Source organism: Gobio gobio, assembly GCF_949357685.1.
Source record: "Gobio gobio genome assembly, chromosome: 10".
Classification (NCBI taxonomy): domain Eukaryota; kingdom Metazoa; phylum Chordata; class Actinopteri; order Cypriniformes; family Gobionidae; genus Gobio; species Gobio gobio.
Genome location: NC_137116.1, coordinates 25,906,842 through 25,932,247, shown reverse-complemented (window position 1 = coordinate 25,932,247; position 25,406 = coordinate 25,906,842). Strand labels below are relative to the sequence as shown.

At 39.5% G+C, this 25,406-nt stretch overlaps 1 protein-coding gene across 4 annotated transcripts; it reads right to left on the bottom strand.

The window, feature by feature from the left end:
- On the bottom strand, positions 1 to 24,650 carry eif2d (eukaryotic translation initiation factor 2D). 4 transcript variants are annotated; one of them, XR_013817297.1, is made up of 18 exons: positions 24,396 to 24,650; positions 23,597 to 23,787; positions 23,435 to 23,518; positions 23,274 to 23,364; positions 22,941 to 23,048; positions 21,446 to 21,705; positions 21,246 to 21,363; positions 19,825 to 19,870; positions 19,625 to 19,731; positions 19,290 to 19,445; positions 19,117 to 19,206; positions 17,511 to 17,606; positions 15,402 to 15,522; positions 10,619 to 10,793; positions 10,473 to 10,529; positions 8,613 to 8,679; positions 3,575 to 3,875; positions 6 to 326 (listed from the first exon to the last, which is right to left on the bottom strand). XR_013817297.1 is itself a non-coding variant. In XM_079826786.1 (17 exons), exons 1-16 carry the CDS (start codon positions 24,449 to 24,451, stop codon positions 3,595 to 3,597), a joined length of 2,037 nt encoding a protein of 678 aa, XP_079682912.1. In that variant the 5' UTR covers positions 24,452 to 24,650; the 3' UTR covers positions 1 to 326; positions 3,575 to 3,594. The 4 variants fall into 4 exon arrangements, 3 of the variants coding, with proteins under 3 accessions (XP_079682912.1, XP_079682913.1, XP_079682911.1); XM_079826786.1 differs by lacking the exon at positions 8,613 to 8,679 and having other exon boundaries at positions 1 to 326; XM_079826787.1 differs by lacking the exon at positions 6 to 326 and having other exon boundaries at positions 3,169 to 3,875.
- Positions 24,651 to 25,406: the final 756 nt, after the last annotated feature.

The following is a 25,406-nucleotide window of genomic DNA, read 5'->3' as shown; positions in this document are numbered from 1 at the left end:
CAGAAGAGTTGTATCATCTTTATGATTTAGGAAGGTGTGGAGGAGAGCTTTGTTACAGAGATGGTAAAAGGCATTCAACAATGGAAGATCTTAACAGTAACGTTACAAGAAAAAGAATCGTAGTTACTTTCATGCTAGCAGACTGTTTGAACTCAAGTTTTTAAATGTCTAATGCAGTATTTCAAATCAAAGTAACTGAAGAGTATCTCAATGAAAGTACCATGTCCCTTGTTCTGCTCTTCAGCCTGTCATGTAGAGAAGGCAGATCAGAACTAAGAGTCCAATCAGAAATGTAGACATGAATGTTGACGGTTGAGTGATAGAAACTAAAAAGAGAACAAATGAACAGATATCAGTTACTGTAAGACCTAAACAACTAGTCTTTATCATAATTATTCATTCTTGCAGTGTAAACAGACAATTGATATCAAAAATAAACCATGTAACAAAATGCTTTAAATAGCTGTTTTAAGCTATAGCAAAGACAAGTAAATATGTTTACTGCATTAAATTATATTATATATTGAGATAATATACACTATATTGCCAAAAGTTTTGGGACGCCTGCCTTAATATGCTGCACACAATTTGGAGGTCTGTAGCTATTGACTCTGCAGAAAGTTGGTGACTTCAGCGCACTGTGCGCCTCAGCATGCGCTGACCCCGCTCTGTGATTTTACGTGGCTGAATTGCTGTCGACCCTATACCAACTAGGCTATTAAAAGAGATGCTACCAGAGGTCATAGATCCTCTTCTTAATATCATTAATTCCTCTTTGTCATTAGGATATGTACCGAAAACTAAGTTGGCTATTATTAAACCACTTATTAAAAAAACGCAACTTGATCCTACAGATTTAGTCAATTATAGACCAATCTCAAATCTACCCTTTCTGTCAAAAATACTTGAAAAGGCAGTGTCTTCACAATTATGTTCCTTTTTAGAAAGAAATGGTATCTGTGAGGATTTCCAGTCAGGATTTAGACCGTATCATAGCACTGAGACTGCTCTCGTCAGAGTTACAAATGATTTGCTCTTATCATCCGATCGTGGCTGTATCTCTCTATTAGTGTTACTCGATCTTAGCGCTGCATTTGATACTATCGACCACAACATTCTTTTGAATAGACTCGAAAATTATGTAGGTATTAGTGGAATTGCATTATCATGGTTTAAATCATACCTATGCGACCGTTATCAGTTTGTAGTAGTAAATGAAGATATGTCACACCGATCGCAAGTTCAGTATGGAGTACCACAAGGCTCAGTGCTAGGACCGCTACTCTTCACCCTGTACATGCTACCACTGGGAGATATCATTAGGAAGCATGGCGTTAGTTTTCATTGTTATGCTGACGATACTCAGCTCTATATTTCTTCACGCCCTGAAGAAACTTACCAATTCACAAGATTAACGGAATGCATAGCTGATATAAAACATTGGATGACTGGTAATTTCCTGCAACTCAATTCAGAAAAAACTGAATTTTTAATTATTGGACAAAAAAGCTCCACAAGTAGTAACCTAGAATACTGTCTAACACTTGATGGCTGCTCTGTCAAGTCCTCGTCGTCAGTGAGGAACCTGGGTGTGCTCTTTGATACCAATCTTTCGTTTGAAAGCCAAGTTTCTAGCATCTGTAAAACTGCTTTCTACCATCTTAAAAATATATCTAAATTACGGCACATGCTCTCAATGCAAAATGCTGAACAGTTAGTTCATGCGTTCATGACCTCAAGGTTAGATTATTGAAATGCTCTACTGGGTGGTTGCCCTGCTCGCTTAATAAATAAACTCCAGCTGGTCCAAAACGCAGCAGCTCGAGTTCTTACTAGAACCAGGAAGTATGACCATATTAGCCCAGTTCTGTCAACACTGCACTGGCTGCCTATTAAACATCGCATAAATTTTAAAATCTTACTTATTACTTACAAAGCACTAAATGGTTTAGCTCCCCAATACTTGAGCGAGCTCTTAACATATTATACTCCATCACGTCTACTGCGGTCTCAAAATTCTGGCCAGTTGATCATACCGAGAATATCCAAATCAACTGCAGGCGGTCGATCGTTTTCCTATTTAGCACCTAAACTCTGGAACAGTCTTCCTAACATTGTTCGGGAAGCAGACACACTCTGTCAGTTTAAATCTAGACTAAAAACACATCTCTTTACTGTGGTATACACATAAAACACTTTTTCAATGAAATGATTGTTAGGCTGCATTAACTAGGTCAGCCGGAACCGGGAACACTTCCCATAACACCTGATGTACTCGTTACATCATCAGAAGAATGGCATCTACGCTAATGATAGTCTCTCTGTTTTATCCCAAGGTTTACTGCAGTCAGCCGGATCCGGGCCGTATCCAGTTCAGATGGTGGACCTGCGCCCAGAGAAGACCAACACAGGACCCCGAAGTGTCTGGGAGACCGTGATTAGACTCCCCCTGCAACTGCCTCATCGACACGGCATCTCAATAAACCCGTCTCCGGCGTGTTGACTCAGATTGTTCGAATATTACAATTAAATAATACTTAAATCGATATGTCATCCTCAATAAACCCGTCTCCAGCGTGTTGCCTCCGATCATTCAAATATTGCACTTTAATAATTATTTAATCAACATCATCCTCAATAAACCCGTCTCCAGCATGTTGCCCCCGGTCCCTCGAATATTCTGATCTATTATGACCTCCGAGCTGTAAAACTGCCAGAATAATAATAATAATACGCTGTTTGTTAATTGGCCAGAGGAGAACTGGCACCCCGACTGAGCCTGGTTTCTCCCAAGGTTTATTTTTCTCCATTAGGTCACCTAATGGGGTTTTGGTTTCCTTGCCACTGTTGCCTCTGGCTTGGCGTGCTCAGTTGGGGACACTACATTTTTCAACTAAACATCGAAATACATCTAAATAATAAACTAAATTAACCATTTAAACTTAATTGCTGATCAAATTATTGATCTAAAGCCCACACTGTCACTGTATGATACTTGAAATTTTTCCAGAATGGCTATACAGCTGAATAAAATTATGCTGCATTATTTTCCTGTTTAACACTATAAAGCTGCTTTGAAACAATCTACATTGTTAAAAGCGCTATATAAATAAAGTTGACTTGACTTGACTTAAAAACCTTTGACTCAAATATGTCAACAAAATACATACATTTTAAACCGGTCTTTATTCAATGTTCAGATTTCTGTTCTGTAAATATGTGCAAATTAGTGCATATTTAATAATATAATGCTCCATTTGCATTTTTCAACATAACATTTGAGCAAATTTGTCATTGTCATTTCATAACGTAGGCAAACCAATTAACTAGGGAATAATGCTGATATCTTAAGTAGTTTTTTTTCTATTCACCTGGGGTGTCTTGCCTTAATCTTCATATTCAAACTTTAGTAAAGACCATAGAAATAATACAAAGTAGCAAAATGTAATTTGAAGCTTAGCGGCTTGGTTAGGAAAGAGACCAATCTAGTCTGTATGTCATCATTTCAGACATTAAATAGAGATTATATGTTTACCATGTTTTTAAATGAACTCAATTACTTTAAATTACTCACTGACAGTAACGCTGAATCTCTTATATGGTCGTTCCTTTGCCAATAATCTTTACTTGATAAAGTCCAGAGTGTTCGTATCTCATGTTTCTGATGGTGAGATCTCCATTTTGATCATTCAGCTGGAGTCGGTTTAAAAATCTCTCATGTAATAAAACCATTGTTTCGTTTCTTTCAGCTATGAGGATGGCCTCAGCTCCAAACGTCCAAAATATCAGATCATCTCTGGGTATTTCAGTATCACCAGTGTTCAGAGTGACAGACTGTGTCTCCTTCACTGACTCTTTCACAGCACCAAACACATCTGAAGAACAAACAAGAACATTAATAAAAAAACGATATGGTTCAAAATTAAGGAATAATTAGAGATTAACTACTGACAAATGTAATAACATTAATTGATTAATCCTATATAAATTTGAAAATAAACGGTCTAATACATTTCTATTAATTTTAACCTCTGTGTGGTATGGGAACAGTTAAATTATTTGTTTGAAGTCATTTATTTGTTTGAAGTCATGTAAAAGGACACTCGAATTGCAGTTAGTCCCTTTTAAAATGAGTCTCTATAATAAACCATTGAAAACTATCAGTGCACATGATTTTCTTCCTTGTTTAACTTTTAGTTTAAAATTTTAGTTTTTATTTTGTCAAAAAAAAAAAAATATATATACACCTGACTTTGTTTACCCAGATATAATTTACACATCCACAGAACAATCATTCTGCTGTTTAAAATGCATGTCCCTGCAGCAATGTAAATTTAGCTTGAGTCCATTTAACCATGATAACTGTCATACTGAGTCTTTCACTAAGCATGCATGCGCACAACTTTGTGCGGGAAATGCGTACGAACGATTTTAAGAACAAATCACAATTCACCAAAGATCTTGTAATTTTGTTTTTCTACATTCGAAAAAAAAATAAAGGAACAACTAAAACCACACGTACGCAAAAATAACTTACTCTGTATGGCTTTATAATCATGTTAAGAAGTTATATTTCATCCTAACATGACTATAATTACATTATTCATTACAAGCGAGGTGGTCTTTCTCCTGACCCTTGGGCGTCCACTTCCCTGAGGCAGACCTAAACCTGACCGCATACTGCATGGTTTTCCAGCTGGGTCTTCAGCTGGGGACCACCGCTCATTGACGTTGGGCCCCTTAACCCAGAACATCTTCTGGTGGCGGGGCAGTGAACAGGGACGTCTCCCTGACACCCCCTGCAGCAAAACCTAATAGGATGTTACTCCCCAAGCCTTATCTCGTCGCTTCAGCCAAAGCCAGTGGCTTGCTTTCTCAGCTTCCTCAAAGAGCTCTTTGGTGGATCTGCTCAGTGTGGCTCCCCGCAGTCCCAGATCCTTGAGCAGGCGTGATGTTGATCTGCCCACAAAGCCTCTGGCTCCCACCTCCACCGGGTACAGCCTCACACTCCATCTCCTTTTTCTGCACTCTGTGACCAGGTCTGCATTCTTCGCCGCCTTTCTCTCATGGGTAGCTTCCAGTCCCTCCTCCCATGGCACTGTCAGCTCGATCAGTATCGCTGACTTCGCAGCTGCAACCACAGCTCCACATCTGGACTTAAGGTAGTGCTGCATATCTCCTCTGGGAACTGGAGCTGCCTTCCCAGGTCTACTTCCATCCTCCAGACTGCCGCTGGTGTTAACAGCTTGGCGGGTGGTCTCTAGCTGGTATGCATTGCGGGTTCCCCCTGCCTGAGGAAGTGAATCCTGCATCGGCTCTCTGATGGACTCTGGTTGTTTGCCTCCTGACGACTTTTCTCCAGCACCTCTGCCAGCTTCCTGAGCACTTGGTCGTGCCACCATCTGAGCCGACCCCCTGTGTCAGTGCTGTTTTACAGCTCAACAGAACATGCTGGAGTGAGGCATTGAGTGTCCTGCAGAGGTCACAGGATTGCTCTATTCCAAGCCATTGGTGGAGGTTTTGAGGGCTCGGGAGGGTGTCGTATGTTGCCCTAATGAGGAAACTGAGCCCATGGCAGTTTCCAGAACTCTGCCCAGCTGATTGCTCGGCTCGCGATGCCCTCCCAAGTTGTCCACCACCCTTGCTGCCCCTGTGCCACAGACCTCACTCTGAGCTCCTCATGTTAAATCCTGGTGACCTCTAAAACAACAAGGTCCTTCCTCTCCTTCCTGCTTGCCTTGGACCATAGAATGGGTGGCTTGCTCCATCTAAGACCTGCCCGCCCTGTCTGGACCATGCCCACGACTTGCTGATGACTTGCTCTCTGAAGATTCAGAGGTTAGAAGTCAGATTCAGAATTGGGGACATTCTTCCCCTCAAGATGTTTCAGAAGCTACTGGGCCTCATGGTAGCAGCCTCCTCAGTAGTTACTTTGGGCCCGTTACATATGCAGCCACCACAGCACTGGTTGAAGGCCCGCGTCCGTCATTCTGCTAGCTTTGGCATCGGCCAAGCGAGTTGGCGACTTGCAGGCAATTTCAGTGGACGCATCTTGCCTCGAGTTTGGGCCTAATAACAGTAAAGTCATCCTTAGACCGAGAAGAGGCTATGTGCCTGAGGTTATGCTTTCCACGCCCTTCAGAGCACAAGTTATAATACTCTCTGCCCTCCCTTCCACTGAGGATTAGCAGGTGCCACACTGACTCTGCACGGTTCGGGCCCCTAGGGTGTACATTGAGCATGCTAGCCAGTTCCAGCAATCAGAGAAGCCATGTGTGTGTGCTTTGGAGGTTGCTCAAAGGGGCTGCCAGTTACAAAGCAGAGACTCTCTCGATGGATAGTGGATGCGATAGCGATGGCCTACGAGTCCTTGGGGAACAAGCTCACTCCACTAGGGGAATGGACTCTTGGGCTTGGTCTAATGGACTGTCCATTGCAGACATCTGTTCGGCAGCCGGGTAGTCCTCACTGTCCAACATTGCCAGGTTTTACAACCTAGACGGCCCGGCTCTTCAAACATGGATAATGTCTGCCTAACCAGTTCCCAACCTCTGGGTTTTTTCTGGCGGTATCATGCCTCACAGGCTTCGGCATCTAGACCCGAGCCCGTCTTACTGGACATACTTTAAAGGTCTCCCTACCACTTAAGTAGCCTGCTATGGGACCCTTGTCACCAAGCAACCCCAGACTACAGGCTAGAAGCATGGTGCTATTGAATTGCATTCCCCATACGCAACAGTAACTGATGCAATGTAAAGCAAACAGTATCGAAAGGGAACATTTCAGTTACTAACGTAACCTTGGTTCCCTGAGATAACTGGAACGAGCATTGCATAGCTTGCTGTGCTACTACGCTTACACAAGAGTCGACGTTACTCTTCCTCAGTGGAAATATTTGGTTACACTTTATTTTAAGGTGTCATTTGTTACATTGTAATTATATATTTAAAGCTGCAGTCCGTAGCTTGTCGCCATCTCTGTTTGAAATCTGCAATTGCAGTTATTCGCGGAATTATCAACTTTATGTGATTTGTGCCTCGGCACGGCACAGCGCGGAGGAATCCAATGTTTTGAGGAGAATGTGCAGCTGTCAGTCACCGCGCCTGTGTGGATACTGTCATTCAGAATCACAGATTATACTTTTTGAAAGTATGACCAATATAATAATTTTCACCGGAAAATGTCATCTGAACAAGTAAGTAGATAACATCCACTTCTGTTCTGACCAACTAAGGGGAAAAAAACATCGCAGTAAATCGCGATGATTAAATCTAACGATCGCTTATCATATCACAACAAACCATGCAAATTATACTTTTTTTTCAAACACAACATCAGCATAGCGTGACTACATTTAATGTGTATTAGGGCTACCTGTAGATTAGTTTCCATTTCTGTGCAGTCTAATTTCTAGCGGTCATACCAACAAATTAATGTGGAGTAGAGGGGAATTGTTCCCTCTAATAGCTAGCGCAAAATAATTGATATTTACCATAATGCACATAGCAAAACGAGAAAGGCACAACAAAGAAATGTGTGCTTCTATTACATAATTTAACCATTGAAATGTCTTGTCCAGCAGAAAAAAAACGGTCTCTGTGTCCGTTTTGAACTCCTTTAAAACACAGAGTTCACGCCACCTTTCAAAAGCCATTTTTATCCTTTTGTTCGCATAGGCCCGGTTGAAGTCTCTTTTTTTCTGTAGCCACTCCGAGGGTCATCCTCAATAAAACAGTCTCCGGCCTGACGGCTCTGATCTTTCGAATATTGCAATTTAATAATTGTTTAATCAATAAACCCGTCTCTGGCATGATGACTCAGATATTTCGAATATTGCACTTCAGCTACAGCATCCTCAATAAACCCATCTCTGCCGTGTTGCCTCCGATCTTTTGAATATTCCGATCTAATATGACCGATGAATCTAATATGAATCGATCAATCGATCATCAGATCTAATATGACCCCTGTCCTGTAAAGTTGCCAGAATAATAATCATACGCTGTTTGTTAATTGGCCAGAGGAGAACTGGCACCCCGACTGAGCCTGGTTTCTCCCAAGGTTTATTTTTCTCCATTAGGTCACCTGATGGGGTTTTGGTTTCCTTGCCACTGTCGCCTTTGGCTTGGCTTGCTCAGTTGGGGACACTACATTTTTCAACTAAATATCCAAATAAAACTATAGTAAACTAAATTAACCATATAAACTAAATTACGCATCTGATTACTAATCTAATGCCCATATTGTTACTGTATAATTTAAATGAGCTTGATGACATCATTTTCTTTTCAGTACAACTGTGAAGCTGCTTTGAAACAATCTGCATTGTAAAAAGTACTATATAAATAAAATTGACTTGACCATTTACTGTGGTTTCCATAACCCCAAAATGCCACATTATTTATTTTTTTTACTTTGTGTTATTTTGTATACTTTTAAATGACTGTGGTGGCTCATACCAACTTACTAACATTATGATATCAACAAAAACTACTTTGGGACTACCATTTCATAGCCTTACATTATACTGTTTATTAATCAGTTTTAGTCATATGCTTACAATTTATGTGATATATAGGAATAAGGTCAAATTCCTAATAAAATGGGCTCACCGCTTAATGAACATGGAAAAGGTGGGTCCTGTGGCCAAACCAGTTGAAAACCACTGTGCTATACCATCTGAGGAAAAACGGAGTTTGGCTGGTCATATGATATTAATATGTCAGTGCCTATGAGGTATGATGTAGAATAAAACTGTTAGTAAAAGCTTTATCAGGCTGCTGACTGGGGTTTCATTTGTGTTTTAATGTGATTTCATTTTCTTGGATGGAAAACTTGGAGAAATTAGAAAAGAAATTACTGAGTGCACCATTAAATGCCATCTTGGGATTAGAAGGTGGCACACAGAGAAGCGCAGGACATCAGTAAAATATACATATATATTTTTTTAAAGGGAGTCATGTCATATGTCACCTTATTATTAATGATTTAGCCCCCAAACTCCTTCATGAAACCACAAATGCACATGATCTGAATTGTCTAATTTAAACCAGAAGTAATAAGAACAAAGAAGCAAAAAAAAAACACTGTTACTCACCGAATTTGAACAAAAGCAGCAGAGTGATGAAAGGTAAAGGATTGTTACTCATTGTTGTTCCATCAGGTCAAATGAAAGTATTAGTGTTAGTCATGGGACTAAAAGACTTGTATAAACAGTGTTGCCATGTCTGCTTATTATAAGCAATTTTAAGCTTGTTTTTCCCCCTTAAAGTTAGAAATATGAATTCTTCGAAGTTACAAAAAAGCTAAATTATATTATGCAATTATTAATCAGCTATAGCTTGTTTGCCCTTTCCGAGCTCACCCCAATGATGCATATAATAATTAATAAAGATTTCTTAAATAAACAAAAAACAATAAAACGAGAGAGAGATTTGTCATCATTGATTTAGATGTACAGATCTATATGAAATATTTGTATTACTGTAAAATTATGTAATTATTGAAAGGACATTATTTTGCAGAAGTTTAATTTTTTTTTATTTTGATGAAAGTTTATGCTATAATAAGATCAATTAAATATTGCAAATCACTTTTCTCCATAATCCACAATCGCCCTACTGAAAAAAAATGTGATCACTAATTTAGGCCCATTTTGGGCTTGCTTGATCAGACCAGTTGCTTTCTTTACGATATCTGGCAACACTCCGCCATACCAGTTACTGAATTGCACTGATATGGCACCTCAATTACCCTTCAGTTCATGACTCAGCTGCAACCTTTGGCTTGCCAACCCTTACTGCGTGCCCATCTCCTTACAAGGCATCCCACCTATACGTTCTGTAAATTACAGGGTTAGTTGCAATAGTTGTTTTTTGCTGAATTATGCATGATTTAGAGACCATTCTTTGTAAGAGCTACAATCTGTAGTCACCACATGTTTGAAAATGTCCACCATTGTGATAAACTACGATCTGTTTAACCCCTAATTTCGAATTGGTTTTATTAGAAATAATAAACAGTCCTACCTTACATTTTTTAAACCATTGTGTGCTTTAAAAAATGAGGGTCAGCAAGTTGACTTCTGGTCAACATTCCTGTAATTCACTGCCTGTGACGGGGTATACTTTTCTTCCACAGACACTTGGCAATAGATCATTATAAAGATGACAATCAAGAGAGGGAGGTGTGGTTACTTCTATCTGTTAAATCGGAACTAGTGCTCAAGGGACTGCCGTCATGTCAAGCTCTGAATGAACCTGTGCATTACAGCTGTTATTGAACTGAGCTCTATTGAGGCAGCATTATGCCGAGTATGAGATTCATTTACGAGATCATTCAGAATGAAATCAGATTTGTTTTATTTTAGAGATGATGTTATGGTTGGACTAGATATTATGCATTATGTAGCAAAATGTTACAGCAACATATGACTCTTCTGAGGAGATCGGTCATCTGTTATTTCTTCTTGCCTTGTTTGGGAGCTTTATCAAGACCTTGTACATATTTCCGTGGGATCTGATAACGATCTGTAATAAAAAAGAAAAATTGCACACACATTAGAAAAATAATGTAGGTACAGATTTAGGCTGCTATATTGCACTGTACTATACTGTACCTAGCAGCAGTTTGCCAACATGTTGGACCTGGTTTCCCTGGATCTGCACCAGGACTCTGTTCTTGGCCCCAGGGGAATCCTGGAGGACACAGCTGGCCTGAACCTGATGCTGCAGAGTGTCTGCTACCACAGCTGGATCCAAACCAAACGCCTCCAGATTCTTAATTACGGTGACCTTAATAAATGGAAGAATGAGTGTGACGGTCATTACATTTCTCAAAAGGATAAAAAGTAAACTTATTAATAGCGATTAATCGCACCCTTTTATGAGATTAAACATGATTAATTGCACACTTATGAAATGCATACACCATTTATCTTGTTTAACATATTCATGTTCAAAGTTAACCATCAGATGGAAGGGTGATTCTCACCAAAAATTATTTTCTGCAAGCTTTATTCAAGGTAAATTTAGGTGCATTTCCAAAAAAAGGACACTAAATAACCAAATGAAATAAGGAGTGGTTTGCTTTATCCAGCCGAGAATCGTAGTATCATCTGGCCATACAGCGGTGGGATGTTTTGATGTTCCGTTCAGTCTGTATTTCACACAGCGTGATGCGCGACTTCAGAAACATTGACAGAATATGACAGAGCTTGTGTTTGAAAGCGAAACACACACTGGAATTAATAATTCACTGGAAACACGATGTGGGTCTATGGTTTCTGTCATCTCTGATGTAACCAGACTAGTTTTCTTTAAATTAGCTCTGTTTTGGACTGATTGTTTGAATGAATTTGCTTACTGGATAATTGGACTGAAAATGTCTTAGAAGCGGCTTAAACTGATCTGACCGCAAACAGAGAAGCGAAATCAGGTAAAAAAAAAAAGTGTTAGAATAGAGGCCTACCAGGGTTACAGGTGCTTGCACCATAGAAAAAAGGGAGTTTATAACTGGATGTCTTCAAAAGATCTTCTAACTGCGTGACCAATTACGTTAATGACGCAATTTCCCATGCTTCAGTAATTTAACTGCGTTAAATTTTAATGTGTTATGGATTTTGAATTAAATTGCATGTGCAAATGTTGACAGCCCTAGAAAAAGCTATTTAGATTTAACATGATATAACAACAGATAAACTACCATACACTAATAGATTATTTTTCTTTCTTTCCATCAAAGAATCCTGAAAAAGTTTATCCTATATGCTTCCTCACCAGCAAATCAGCATATTATAATGATTTCTGAAGGATCATGTGACACTGAAGACTGGATTAATGATGCTGAAAATTAAGCTTTGCCATCACAGAAATACATTTATTTTAAAATATTAAAATAGAAAACTGTTATTTTAAAACTGTAATAATATTTCATATTATTACTGTTTTTACTGTAAATACGGTCAATGGGATCACAAAAGGCTTCTTTCAAAAAAATAAATATCATCAAGATAAAAAGTACTGTGACAACTTCTGGTTGTTAGATGTTAATGGATCGCCATTCAAACATGTGGTGAACTACATGTGGATGCTCTGGTTCTGGTTTCATTTTCCACTGTGGGGCTGATAACAGCTGCTCTTTGGAATGTCATACAAAAGCGTCAGTTGTTGCCTTGGTAACACAACGGTTAACTGATAAAATTAGATGTAAATAATGACCGCATTGTTGAGGATGATCAGATATTTCTTTTCATTTTATTTATTCTATTTGTGTTTACGTCGCTAAAATAGAGCTCTTAGCTACAGAGAAACTGGTAGCCAGGCAACAGACAAGTGACATATCCTGAGTGCCGTCATCACTTCATCGACTCTACCAACACGGTTCAGCATGGTTAGAAAACCGTGTCGAGAATTCCAGACCGAGAACGGTTTGTAATCGTGCCCTTCTAAGAACCGTTTGGCCCGAAGGTGGAAAAACGGCTCTTGATAAAATTTTGTTAAAACTGGCTCAGAAAAGTAAAGATAGTTCTGAGAAAAACTTTCCAGAATTTGCTGCCAGATAATACTTTATATGATATTGTGTTATGTAATAAATCTTATTCATAGATTTGTGGCTTAAGCATCCAAATACTTTTTGGGGCCACTATACACCGATCAGGCATAACATTACGACCTTGTGTTGGTCCCCCTTTTGTTGCCAAAACAGCCCTGACTCGTCGAGGCATGGACTCCACTAGACGCCTGATAGCAGATCCTTTTAGTCCAGTAAGTTGCGAGGTGGGGCCTCCTGGATCGGACTTGTTTGTTCAGCACATCCCACAGATGCTCAATTGGATTGAGATCTGGGGAATTTGGAGGCCAAGTCAACACCTCAAATCTGTTGTTGTGCTCCTCAAACCATCCCTGAACAATATTTGCTCTGTGGCAGGGCGCATTATCCTGCTGAAAGAGACCACAGCCACCAGGGAATACTGTGTCCATGGAAGGGTGTACATGGTCTTCAACAAGGCTTAGGTAGGTGATACATGTCAAAGTAACATCCACATGGATATCAGAACATTGCCCAAAGCATCACACTACCTCCGCCGGCTTGCCTTCTTCTTTCGGCGGTGGACCGGGGTCAGCATGGGCACCCTGACTGGTCTGCGGCTATGCAGCCCCATACACAACAAACTGCGATGCACTGTGTATTCTGACACCTTTCTATCAGAACCAGCATTAACTTCTTGAGCAATTTGAACAACAGTAGTCTGTTTTATTGGACCACATGGGCTGGCCTTCACATCAATACCCACGTGCATCAATGAGCCTTGGCCGCCCATGACCTGTCGCCAGTTCACCCCTGTTCCTTCCTTGGACCACTTTTGATAGATGCTGACCACTGCAGACCGGGAACACCCCACAAGAGCTGCAGTTTTGGAGATGCTTTGACCAAGTCGTCTAGCCATCACAATTTGTCCCTTATCAAACTCGCTCAAAACCTTACGCCTGCCCATTTTTCCTGGTTCTAACACATCAACTTTGATGACAAAATGTTCACTTGCTGCCTAATATATCCCACCCACTAACAGGTGCCATGATGAAGAGATAATAAGCCGACAACGAACATGGTCATGTAAACGTGGTTTAACCCCGTTTTCTTTTATCGGAGTAAGGTCATAAACGGCTTATGTGGCGTTCACACCGGACGCGATTTGCGCGAAGGTGGACGCGTGTACATTGAGTTTACTCGCGCGTGAAATTCGCGCGTGACATTCACTGCACAACAGATGCGAATTCTCGTCATGGGCGGGGCTTCCGCCAGCAGCTCGTCTCGTTGAGAAATGGCTGACATGGGCTGTGTTTACATGTCTTTTTTTTTGTTCATATCTACTGTTAATGTGTGACAAAACGTAGTTTTAAGACTTTTTCAGTCGATAATGTAGTTGTTTAAAGCTCAAATCTTTGGTTTATTTACATAAACAGTGCCTATTTGAACATTTTATCTGCCGTTGTCGGAGCTGTGAGCTCCAGCGGACAGTGAGCTCAGCGCACGTGAAAGCCGGCGAGGGCAACCTTTCCTCGGCCAGTCCTTCTGCCGTCTACCGCTGGCTCTGATGTCTCTGTGGTGTGTCTAGAGCTATAATTCGTCTTGTAACGGCCGATCTTTGGTCTCATGGATCTATAATTTGTTCCCTGGCAAATCGTTTAGGCTGAGGGCAAAGATAAGTTTCATTACTTTATATTTTTAGGCTATAACTGTATGTTGCAGTTGTAACGTTAGCCTACTAGCACTGACTTTGAATGTTTGACTGCATTGTTTGCTTTATTTCATGTATAGCTTGTTATACATTACTTATACTTTTGCATTATTGATCATACATAAACTTGCATTTAACAAAAAGAGACTGGGTTGTGTTTCATGTCATTTAATGTTATCACAGTGATAATCATATTGTCTGAACCAGATATTAATATACAGATTTTCTCCTCATTGTTGTCACTACTAGAGCAAGCTCCTGATTGGTTAACGCGGCGCGAAATATCCGCCAAAGTTCAGATTTTTCAACTTGAGCGTTTCGCGCGATTCGCACGTTCAAAACGCTCAATTCGCGCCACCTCAATCGCGCGAATTTCGCCGCCTCATTCGCACGAATCGCGCTGCAGAATGCCATTTCGCGTCTCTGCATTGACTTAACATGTAAATCACTCGCGCGAATCGCGTCCGGTGTGAACGCACCATTAGGCATAAACCGGTTGGAACAGGTAGTTTTTTTGCCTCATCCTGATTTTGTGCTAAATGTAAACACATTAACCTGCTTTCCGGCGGCTTATCGAAGTGCGCATGTGTGATAGGTGACAATTGCATACTTGGAGCAGATTTAAACACATCTAGACAGAGCAAGCATTTTGCATGAAAGAAAGAAGGAAATATAAAATCACAAACGCAGACTCTTTTAAGACCCAGAAAATTGTAAAAACGTGTTCTCATCTCTCGTGCAGTAGAAGTGGTTCAGTCAAAACGCTGCATCTGGAACTGCATGAGAGAGTAATATATGAGCCGTAAGTTTCTCGCTGACACATTGCGACACACATGACTTTATTTAACATCACAACTGACATAACATATGGAATACTCGGAGTCAGATAGGGAAATTGTTTTTTTTTTGACGTCACTACAAGGAAATAATCCGATATATTAATAAGTCATGTAAACGCGGTTTACTTGCGTTGTCAGTTTACTGGTTTGCATATAAACAGGGAAAACTGGTCATTTCAATAAGCTGATATTTGTGAGTAATCAGCTTACTGGTGTGCATGTAAACGTGCTCAATCAGTGTTATTCACTTCACCTGTCATAATGTGGTCATAATGTTATGCCTGATCTGTGTATATAGCCATGTACTAATAATTGCTTCATACCTTCTTATTGGATCCCCTGGAGAATACAGTAATGTCTATGGGCTCCACCTGACCTTTCTTAACCACAGGACGCTGACCTGGAAACAGCACCTCATGGCACGCCTGCATTCTGATGAGAGTCCTGCAGGATCAAATGGTCGTTCAGCGAACTTACTATTAAGAGCAAAAAACATTATTTCTGTACATTTGGCCATTCACTTATTGCATAATTTCATAACGAAATGGTTTCAGCCTCATTTAGCTCACAGGAACAGTAATCTCTACAAATTTAAATAACACCCTCCCCTGGCCATAGACTTGCCTGGAATTTTCCCACTCAAACCACAGCCTGCTGCTTTAGAGGGAAAAGCTACCTGTAACTACTGGTTTTATCTATAATAATAGCATACTAGAAAATGATCCAGTGCGTACCTGTGTTTATGCTCTGGAGATGGATTCTATAGGAGGATCTTTGTTGACATCTTTGTACGCATGCGCGAGTGGTTGTGTGGCAACAAAACAAACAGTATGGCGGGCTGTAAAGACGCGACGAGCACTTTCAAGAGAGTTAGCGGGCGAAATCCACAATATATTAGCACTTTAACATCTGAAGACCGGAGGAGGTTTGGAGAGAAGCTCAAAAATTGTATTGGTGACAAAATTGAAGTTATTCAAAGCCCATATGAGATCTGGGATGACAAAAAACGTTGGTCCGACTCGCCCGTGTCTTGGCCACCAATCTGCTGGGGAGACATTTATTCTTATTTAATAGAAACCCCTGGACCCTTCACTCATGAAAGATTAAAGGCTTTCAAAAGTCTGGAGGCCTATGATTATTTTGTTTCTCGCAAAGTTGGGCCGATCTTTTCTGCCAAAAAGAAAGCAGTGATCGTGCTAAAAGCAGAGGTTAGACCTGGCCAAGCAGAGTCACAGCGTGATTCGCATCTCCCGTGGGAGATCGCCAAAGAGAACGGCGAAATAATCACTGCTCACTGCGACTGCAAAGCCGGGTAAGTCTTCATTGATCAGTGTTCTTATTTACTTATTTATTGAAAATGTAGTGACTGTTGTACCAATTCAATTGTGTTCAGTGTGAGACTTTCAATGGCGTCTGTACTAATTAGTACTAATGTACTAATAATACTAACAGCTTACACATTTCTCCTTCTTTCAAATCCAGTCTTGGAGAAACATGCAGTCATGTATCAGCTTTAAAGTTTAAAGTAGAAGCAGCTGTCAGGATAGGACTTACAAATGCTGTGTGGCTTGCAGGTGAGGCTTGCAGGTATCAAAGCACAGCTACAGAATGTAATATTTTGTTATTCTGATAAGATTAACTAGATATGGACACTTGTCAATATGAATTAGGTAAAAAAGGGCCGTACAATCGACCACACAGCAAGAGTGAACCATCCTCTTCTCTAAATCCTCCTCCAAACGTGCAAAACAATCAAATTACAGGTATCTAGCGGTGTTTCTTGCCACACGACTCCCATGATGCAACGCGACAAACATAAACAATGACGTCACAAAAGATCCGCCTATTTACAATGTGTTTTTGCAGCGTTGAGCAATGTAGCCAATCACAATCAAATCTGTTGATTTCATGAACGCAATGGCCAATCGGAGGTGTTTAACTTAGACCAGAAGAAAAACTGCATGCTCGCAAATCTTTACGTACATAAGAGATTCATTGATTATAATGAGATTGTGACTAAGATGAGTGACAGCTTTTCAGTGATTCAGTTTCAAAGACCGATTGTTTCGCTTCATAAGACTTCAATGTATTGTCAGGAAACACAGGTATTAATTTTGTTTTGCCTGTATATGTTTGTTGACTCTCAAAGTGACGGTAGCCACTGACATGCATTATATGAATCACCAAGGACCACGGTTTCAGCAAAAAAATCATCTTTACATTTCTACTGAAGAAAAAAAAAGACGTCTACAGCTTGGATAGCCAGAGGCTGAGGGTGAGTAAGTTAACAGCAAAGTTTAATTTTTGGGTGAACTATCCCTTAAATACAGCTGAGAAATTTACATTTTGTTTAATACTCTTCTTGTTAAGACAATTATGTGCTTCTTGTAAAAAACAACAACAATTGGATTACAAATTTTATGCAGTTTTACCTGCTAAAGAGGTCATCCCATTTCAGTGTCTCCACTTCCTGGTACTCCGACTTCTCCAGCAAACAGTCACAAAGTATTGGGTTAATGTTAACATAACTGATGAACAAGAGAAGAGAGGAAGTCACTTCAATCCAAACCTTGTTAAATGTGCACTAGGACAGTACTGAAACCATGCAGTAGTTTGCATAGATCCATAGAGACATAGACTACTGTTCAAAGGTTCGGGGTACGATTACTGTTAAGGCCTGCACACACCGGGACGAATATCGCACCCTTATCGCCAGCATTTTTCGGCACGTCTTGAGTGTTCACACCCAAGCGATTTCCACTGGCGCCATTTCTGACACTCGCTTGTCACACAGAAGAAGAGGAGAGACAGTATTTACGTGCTTGCCAAAACCACAGATATATTATGTCTATGGCCAAAACCATTCACACACTTTTTGCTAACTGGCAAGCAGCATTAGCAGCCCATCTTCTTCTTTGTCTACTTACTACTTCTTCGTCGTATCAATGTGTGCTCGGCAAGACCGATTTTGTGCTTGAGCGCCACCAAGTCGTGTTTTACTGTCACTTCAGCAGCTCCAGGCACGTGAACAAAAGCGCTGATCTCATTGGTCGGCCAGTTTTTAACGCGGCGTGTCAAAATAAAAAAGCGAACCCGAGGCGTTTTTTTTTTTAATGACGCTTTTACGCCTGCCGTTTTAAGGCCTGTTCACACCGGGACGATTTACGCGTGCGTTTATCGCCGACGTTTAACGCCTCGTGACTAAACAATGGGCGCCAATGTGAGTGTTCACACCGACGCGTAAAACGCCAGGCGTAAAAGCGTCATTTAAAAAAAAACGCCTCGGGTTCGTTTTTTTATTTTGACGCGGCGCGTTAAAAACTGGCCGACCAATGAGATCAGCGCTTTTGTTCACGTGCCTGGAGCTGCTGAAGTGACAGTAAAACACGACTTGGTGGCGCTCAAGCACAAAATCGGTCTTGCCGAGCACACATTGATACGACGAAGAAGTAGTAAGTAGACAAAGAAGAAGATGGACTGCTAATGCTGCTTGCCAGTTAGCAAAAAGTGTGTGAATGCTTTTGCCATAGACATAATATATCTGTGGTTTTGGCAAGCACGTAAATACTGTCTCTCTTCTTCTTCTGTGTGACAAGCGAGTGTCAGAAGCTTAAAGTGCCGCAGCACCACCTTGTGTACCGGGAGCGCATCTACTGAATGTGCACGTTCACTCGGCGCATCGCCAGTGGAAATCGCTTGGGTGTGAACACTCAAGACGCGCCGAAAAACGTCACGAAAAACGCTGGCGATAAGCGCGTGCGATATTCGTCCCGGTGTGTACAGGCCTTTACGGTGTGCACACTCACATTGGCGCCCATTGTTTAGTCACGAGGCGTTAAACGTCGGCGATAAACGCGCGCGAAAATCGTCCCGGTGTGAACAGGCCTTTATACTGTATTTTTGATCAAATAAGAAAAATGCAGCCTTGGTGACCATAAGGGACTTCTTTCAAAAACATTTTTTTAAAATTACAGGAACTTTTGAACAGTAGTGACTTAGTAGAGTATGAAAATGTGAATAAAAAGTACTTAAACTCACTTTTTGTTGGTTTCATGGATAAGTTCATTTTTCTTCACATAATCTGTGATGACATTCCTCACTTCACTGGCCTTTAGAGGCGTCCCCTTTCTGAAACCCATTCACATGCTCAAAACACTCCCACTAATACACTTTAAAAAAAATTACACAACAAAATGTTTCCACTCGTTAACCTTTTCTTGGCGTCCTGAAAAAGAGGCTCCAGGCGTGCAGTGACCCCATAGAGTTGTGTGATTTCAGGGGGCTGGTATTGGACCTCACAAGCCCCACCCCCCTCCACAGACTCTTTCTCCGGCCCACAGTCCTTTGGTGTCCTGAAAGAACACAACCTGAAAAACCAGAGCAAGTTGTTCAAGAAAACAGCCACTTCCCTCTAAACCAAGAACACTTGCTGAATATCAACAAACAGAACAGCAACATTTATTTTATATTATGTGTTTTGACTATTTCAATTGTATAAAAAGATATTAATAGTGACATATTAATAGTGAATGGTTCGACTGCATACTCAGGGTTCTTCCAGTCAACTTCCACAATGCTCTCCACACCTTTACTCAGCTCCTTCACATGAATCAGACTGTGATCTCTCTGCATGCACAACAGAAACTTAGACAGCTGGAAAGGAAGAGAGAAAAATTGTGACCTACTAAAGCAAAGATAAGGCTACACTGTCATTGACTAAAACCTCACAATCTGTGAACACTGTACCTTTTTATAACTTGATTTCTTGATATCTAGTTGCTGTCCTCTAGGACTGTGGGGAAAAAGTAGAGATTGTGAACTACTTTTTTTTGGCAATGACAAAAAAAAGTCACATTTCAAACTAGACCAAGTTACAATTAACACAATGTACTCAAGATAATGTTTAATGTGTCAGAAACCTCCTTCTTTAGTGCAAATCAGTCCAAGATAAAATAATATAAATAAAAAATAAATTAAATATAAAAATATACATTATACAATGTGTCACGTAACCGTAAAAAAAAACCCCCAGTAAAACAGTAATATTGTATAATAATATCACAATTTAAATAATTTTCTCTTTTAATATATTTTAAAATGTAATGTATTCCTGTGATGTCAAAGCTGAATTTTCAGCATTTTTATCTAGTCTTCAGCATCACATGATCCTTCAGAAATCATTTTAATATGCTGCTCAAGAAACATTTATTATCAATGATGAAAACAGTTGTGCTGCTTAATATTTCTTTGTGGAAACCGTACTATATTTTCATCAGGATCCTTTGATGAATAGAATAGCTTTAAAAAAAACAAAAAACAGAAATGATTTGTATCAGAAAGTTTTTTCCGAGTATGGCCCTGTATCATAAAGGGCAGAATTCCTTGTATGGGCAGTTCTCCCGGATGATCATGTGCGCACATCAACAAGAGTGAGAGCAAGAACGCGCCCATCAACAAACTTTGTTCGGGTTACAGCCATTGGCAGCTCTGTCATTTTGTTTTTAGACCACCAAATCAACAATGTCACTAAGTGTGTTTTTGATTGTGAGGGAAAGATAACCTTGTTTAGCTTCCCAAATAACCCAGCGTTAAGGAAACAGTGGATGCACTTGGTTTTCTCTAGAAGCAACGGATTTGTGCAAGTGTGTTTGTTTGTTCCCGGTCATGAGTCTAAACCGCAGGGGGTGAGTGAAACTGCATCAAATATCTGTTTTTTTGGCGATTGGCATGCAAGTGCAGGATGTATTATGTGTGTGCGTGTGTCATAGGAGTGTGTGTGTGTGTGCTCGTGACTCTTTAGCTCCATCCACTGCACACCTCCACAAGTTCGGCTTTTTTCGGAAATAATCTGTACAGTGTATCTGTTTTTTATTAATATGATAAAACTAAAGACTCTTCGGAGATATGAAGGATTTAATACTACTCTATAGGTACTCAAGATTAACATGACATTGGCAGAAACTGTGTGTTATGTACCCTTTAATGTGCCTTCTAGCTCAAGCCATTTCTATTAAATGTATTTATTTGTCAAACGTCTCTGAGGTCTCACAGTGATTGAGTTATTAAATTCAAAAATGATAATAGACCAATATTTGCCATAAAGTAAAAGGCTAAGCTTAGGAAATTAAGGTAAGACGTCAGAAGATTAATAAAACAGGTTAAATTACCAGCAGGACACCATGTGCTTGCTCAGGAAGGTGCTGGTCAGTAGTGGGAGGTCTGACTTTTTGACTTTAGTCTTTAGTGCATGGAGAAAACATTGCAGCAATAACTCATCCATCTGCTCTGTAATAAGAGAGACATGAACGTCAACATACAGAAAACACATACACAATAGACACGTGACAGGAAGTTAAAGACATTTCACCCTGTGGAGATCTAGAGTCGTCCTCTTTTCCGTCTGTCTCTTCTCCCTCGTCATCCTCAACACGTTGTGCTTCCTTTAACACCTCGTGCTCATCCAGCCTCAGCTCCTGCATGCTTTGACAAGATGTTTCCACTGCAGCTGGTTCAGAGCTGTCCGTCACCTCATTCTCCTCATATTCTTCTCCCTCTGTTTCTCCCTCCACCGGTGCTGGTGAGTTTGTGGCTGGTATAACCGGAGGATGTGTCTTATCACCAAATGCCCTGCAGAGAATTTGAAAAAGATGTCTGTAGAAAGTTAATCTAATGCATGATTGAGGTTATATCATCTAAAAATGTGTCAAGTATGTTATCGCTCAGTGATTAGGGCAGGTTTAAAAATATGATTAATTTTGATGAACCCAATTCTTTTTTTCTTTTTTTTTGGTCTATGCTGTTCTCAGTTCATGCGTGAAAGAAACTAGACATTGTTTGTGGCATGCCTTCCAACCAGTAAATCATGTTTTGTACTTTTGATATGAAACAAAGGTTACACTTTTTTCAATGGTCCACTTTAGACACTCTACTAACTAAAAGTAACTTTGCAAACGCAATTAATTGTTCAGCCCTAACGGAAATACTGAATTGCGCTCTTTCATGTCTTATTGTTCTTGAACAGACAATTTTACACAAAATTATGTCAAAATGCCTGTCTTGGTGAACGTAAAACAGTCGAGATTGAAAACGCATGTGTAACAGTATCATTATATTGGATCTGTGCATTATGCTTTAAAGTGACAGCAGCCTAATATACTTACTGCTGTCTGTGTTTGTGATGTTAAAACAAACAACAAAAAATCCCTTGATTTAATAACTTTAATACGGATTAAACTAAATTTAATTTATACAGTGTTATTTCATATTCAATTTTTGTACCTAATCTACCTAATCTGTATCTAACTACTGTTAGATCTACCTGAAAAAAACTGTTTATTTCATTTGTATATTTGTTTATTTTTTATTTGTGCTATTGCTTGTAGTTTGATTATTTGTTCTTATTTTAATACAGACTGTTTACTTGTCTTTAATAGCATTTGAATTTATATTTTATATTTATACTGATTTATAATGATTTTTTTTTCATTTGCATTGTTCTTCCATGTAAAAAGTCTGGCAAGTAAAATTTTAAATTTACTAGCCAATGGCAAATCGACCTTCAGTGTGTCCGCAGAGGGTAGCATACAGTATATTCACATATGGTGATATATTGCATATCTCTAATGCTTGATTGTTTATATTGTCGCAAAATGCAAACTATATTATGGCCCAGCTCTAATCTGCTAAATGTGAATATAAGGCATGAAGGTATTGAGATATTAATGTCATGATTTTCAGTAAAGCTGCTTTGAAACGATGTGTATTGAGAACAGCGCTATACAAATACATTTGACTTGACAAAGGTTGAAAATGGAACTCTAAAAGAACGTAAAGACAGAATAATGCTGTAATGCAAAGCTCACCACAGCTGGTCCATGTATGCGTGTAAAACATTAACTCCTTTCCCCTTCATTCCACTGTTCCTCATCTCAGCGCTCGACACAGCTGCTGTCCCAACAGCCACCGGTGCCCTTGAACACCAAAAAGCCACAAAATAACCATAAGAGAACATTACTTACAAAAAAAAATTATAATGAAAGCTCCACATCTCAAAATAATTCAAATTGCTATAGACCCTGCCGTTTTGCCAAATCCAGTTTATAATAATCGCTATAACAAGAAGTTGCAAACCTTTCACATGATTTTAAGTTCAATATGAATCATCTGTAAGAGGGAAATGTGGTGGGAAGCATTACCTGTTCATCACGAGAGTGACGGCACAGTAATCGCCTCGATTTACCTCAGGAAGGCCACTAGCGGATACCACTACACCCGGCAACATGAGATCTGCAGGAGAGAAATCAGTCAGACGTGTTCTCTGAGATACACAGATGCAGACTAGCAAACAGGTGCTGACCTGCTCCACCAGATAACTTCTGCAGGACAGGCGGCCACGTGGCGAATGCCGGTAGCATGGCGGGACATTGCCATAGTGTGTACACTGAGAACAACAGGAAAAAATTAGCATTTATCTTAATCAGCATTCTCAGCAAAGACTGACAGTGACCTGCAGACTCACCTGTTGGGAACAGCTGTTTCTCCAGCTGAAAGAATATGGGATTTTTATGGAGGACGTACAGAGTGACTGCATCTCCTTTATGTGCGTAAATCTTAACAATATTCAGCTCTTCTTTATTTGGGATGAGCTCATTTAGTTCCTCCACTGACAGAGAAGGGAAAGCAGCAGAGATATCGGTTCTCAGCTTCCTCCTGTGTGGGCAGAAAAAAACACAATGACAAGGAATCAAAATAAATGCAGTAAGTAAAAGAAAAATCTAACATTCCAAGATTCTGAAAAATCAGAAGGGAACTGCTATATGCACATTTAAAATAATTATCTAAAAAAATAAAAAAATAAACTACATAACTTTTAACAACTACACAAATGTATCTTGAGTTTAGAGACTCTCAGTATTTCTATGTAGTAACAGACATTTCAAAAGAGAAAACAGTCACAGGGTTTTACCAAGATGTGTTTTATGGTGTAAAGAAACAATGCTGTATCAAGAGTAACACAATAATAGCCTACTATAAAAGGGGATTTTTTTATAAGGCAATTTATGTAATATACAGTATATGATCTTGAATTACTTAAAATAAAGCATACACACACTATACTATGTAATAATCACGGTATATAAGACACTAATCAATATTAAATCTGACATTGATTCCTGTAACGTTAAATACAATATGCACAAAGCAGAGTTCAATAAAACTGAATTTGTCTAGACAGTTGATGATTTAATCATGATTTACTTAACGTTAGCGAGTCTATTTCTTTCAACTTATCTTTACGAATTTAACTGGTTGAATACCTGTCAGAACCCTTGATAACGGTGTTCGACTTCACACGAAAAGCTTTTGCAAACATCTCGGTATTATGATGCAGTATTTGCAAGAAGCCCCTTAAAATCACCTAACGAACTACAGTTCTATAATCCCCCACATTATAAAAACGATATTATTAGAGTATTTCAAACATCTGCTGTGCTCTTAGCACTGAGCGGCTTGCGCGTGCTCGTGCACGTGCAGCGCCGAAACATGTCCGACTGGAAATCACCAGTGTCAGTGGAAGTGGCCGCCAGACTAGTAACTAGTAACCAGGAAGTATTAGGAAGTACTATCGTTCAATCTTTTAACAGATTGTTTGTATATTTTTAAAAGAAAGTATTAACGCAATATGATTTGTAAATTTTGATTATGTATTTTTGTTTAAAAAAAAACAAAAACAGATTATAACCCCAAAAAATTAAACTCCATTAGCCTATGTCTTTCCAAAACTCTTCTTCCGTAGCCAGGGGTTTTCAAAGTGAGGTCCGGGGATCCCCAGGGGTCCTCCAGATGGTTCTAAGGGGTCCCCATAAAATGTCAGAGAATTGAAAAAAAAAAAAAAAAAAAAAAAAAAGCACAAATGGTCTACCGAGCATTCTAAACGTTTCATTTCTAAATGTTTCTCTTCTTTCTTGCAATATACATACTTTCCAGAATTGTGTATGCTCGCTTTTTATCTTTCTAGTGAGTTTTTTCTCACTATAGTCCCCGTTAGTTTTTATCTCACAATTCTGAGGGGAAAAGTCAGACTTGTGTGATATAAACTCGCATTTGCGAGAAAAAAGCCAGAACTGTGAGATAAAAATTACCTAACAAATAAGATTTATTTTTTTATTTTTTTATTAGTATTATTTTTCTTTATTATTTTTTTTCTTTATTATTTTTTTCTTTATTTATTTATTTTTTTTAAATGTAGATGTCTGTGTGAAGACTTACATGCCGGACATTCAAACCAGCCCTGTTAATTGGATCCTTTTAAAATCCTTTAAGCTGGT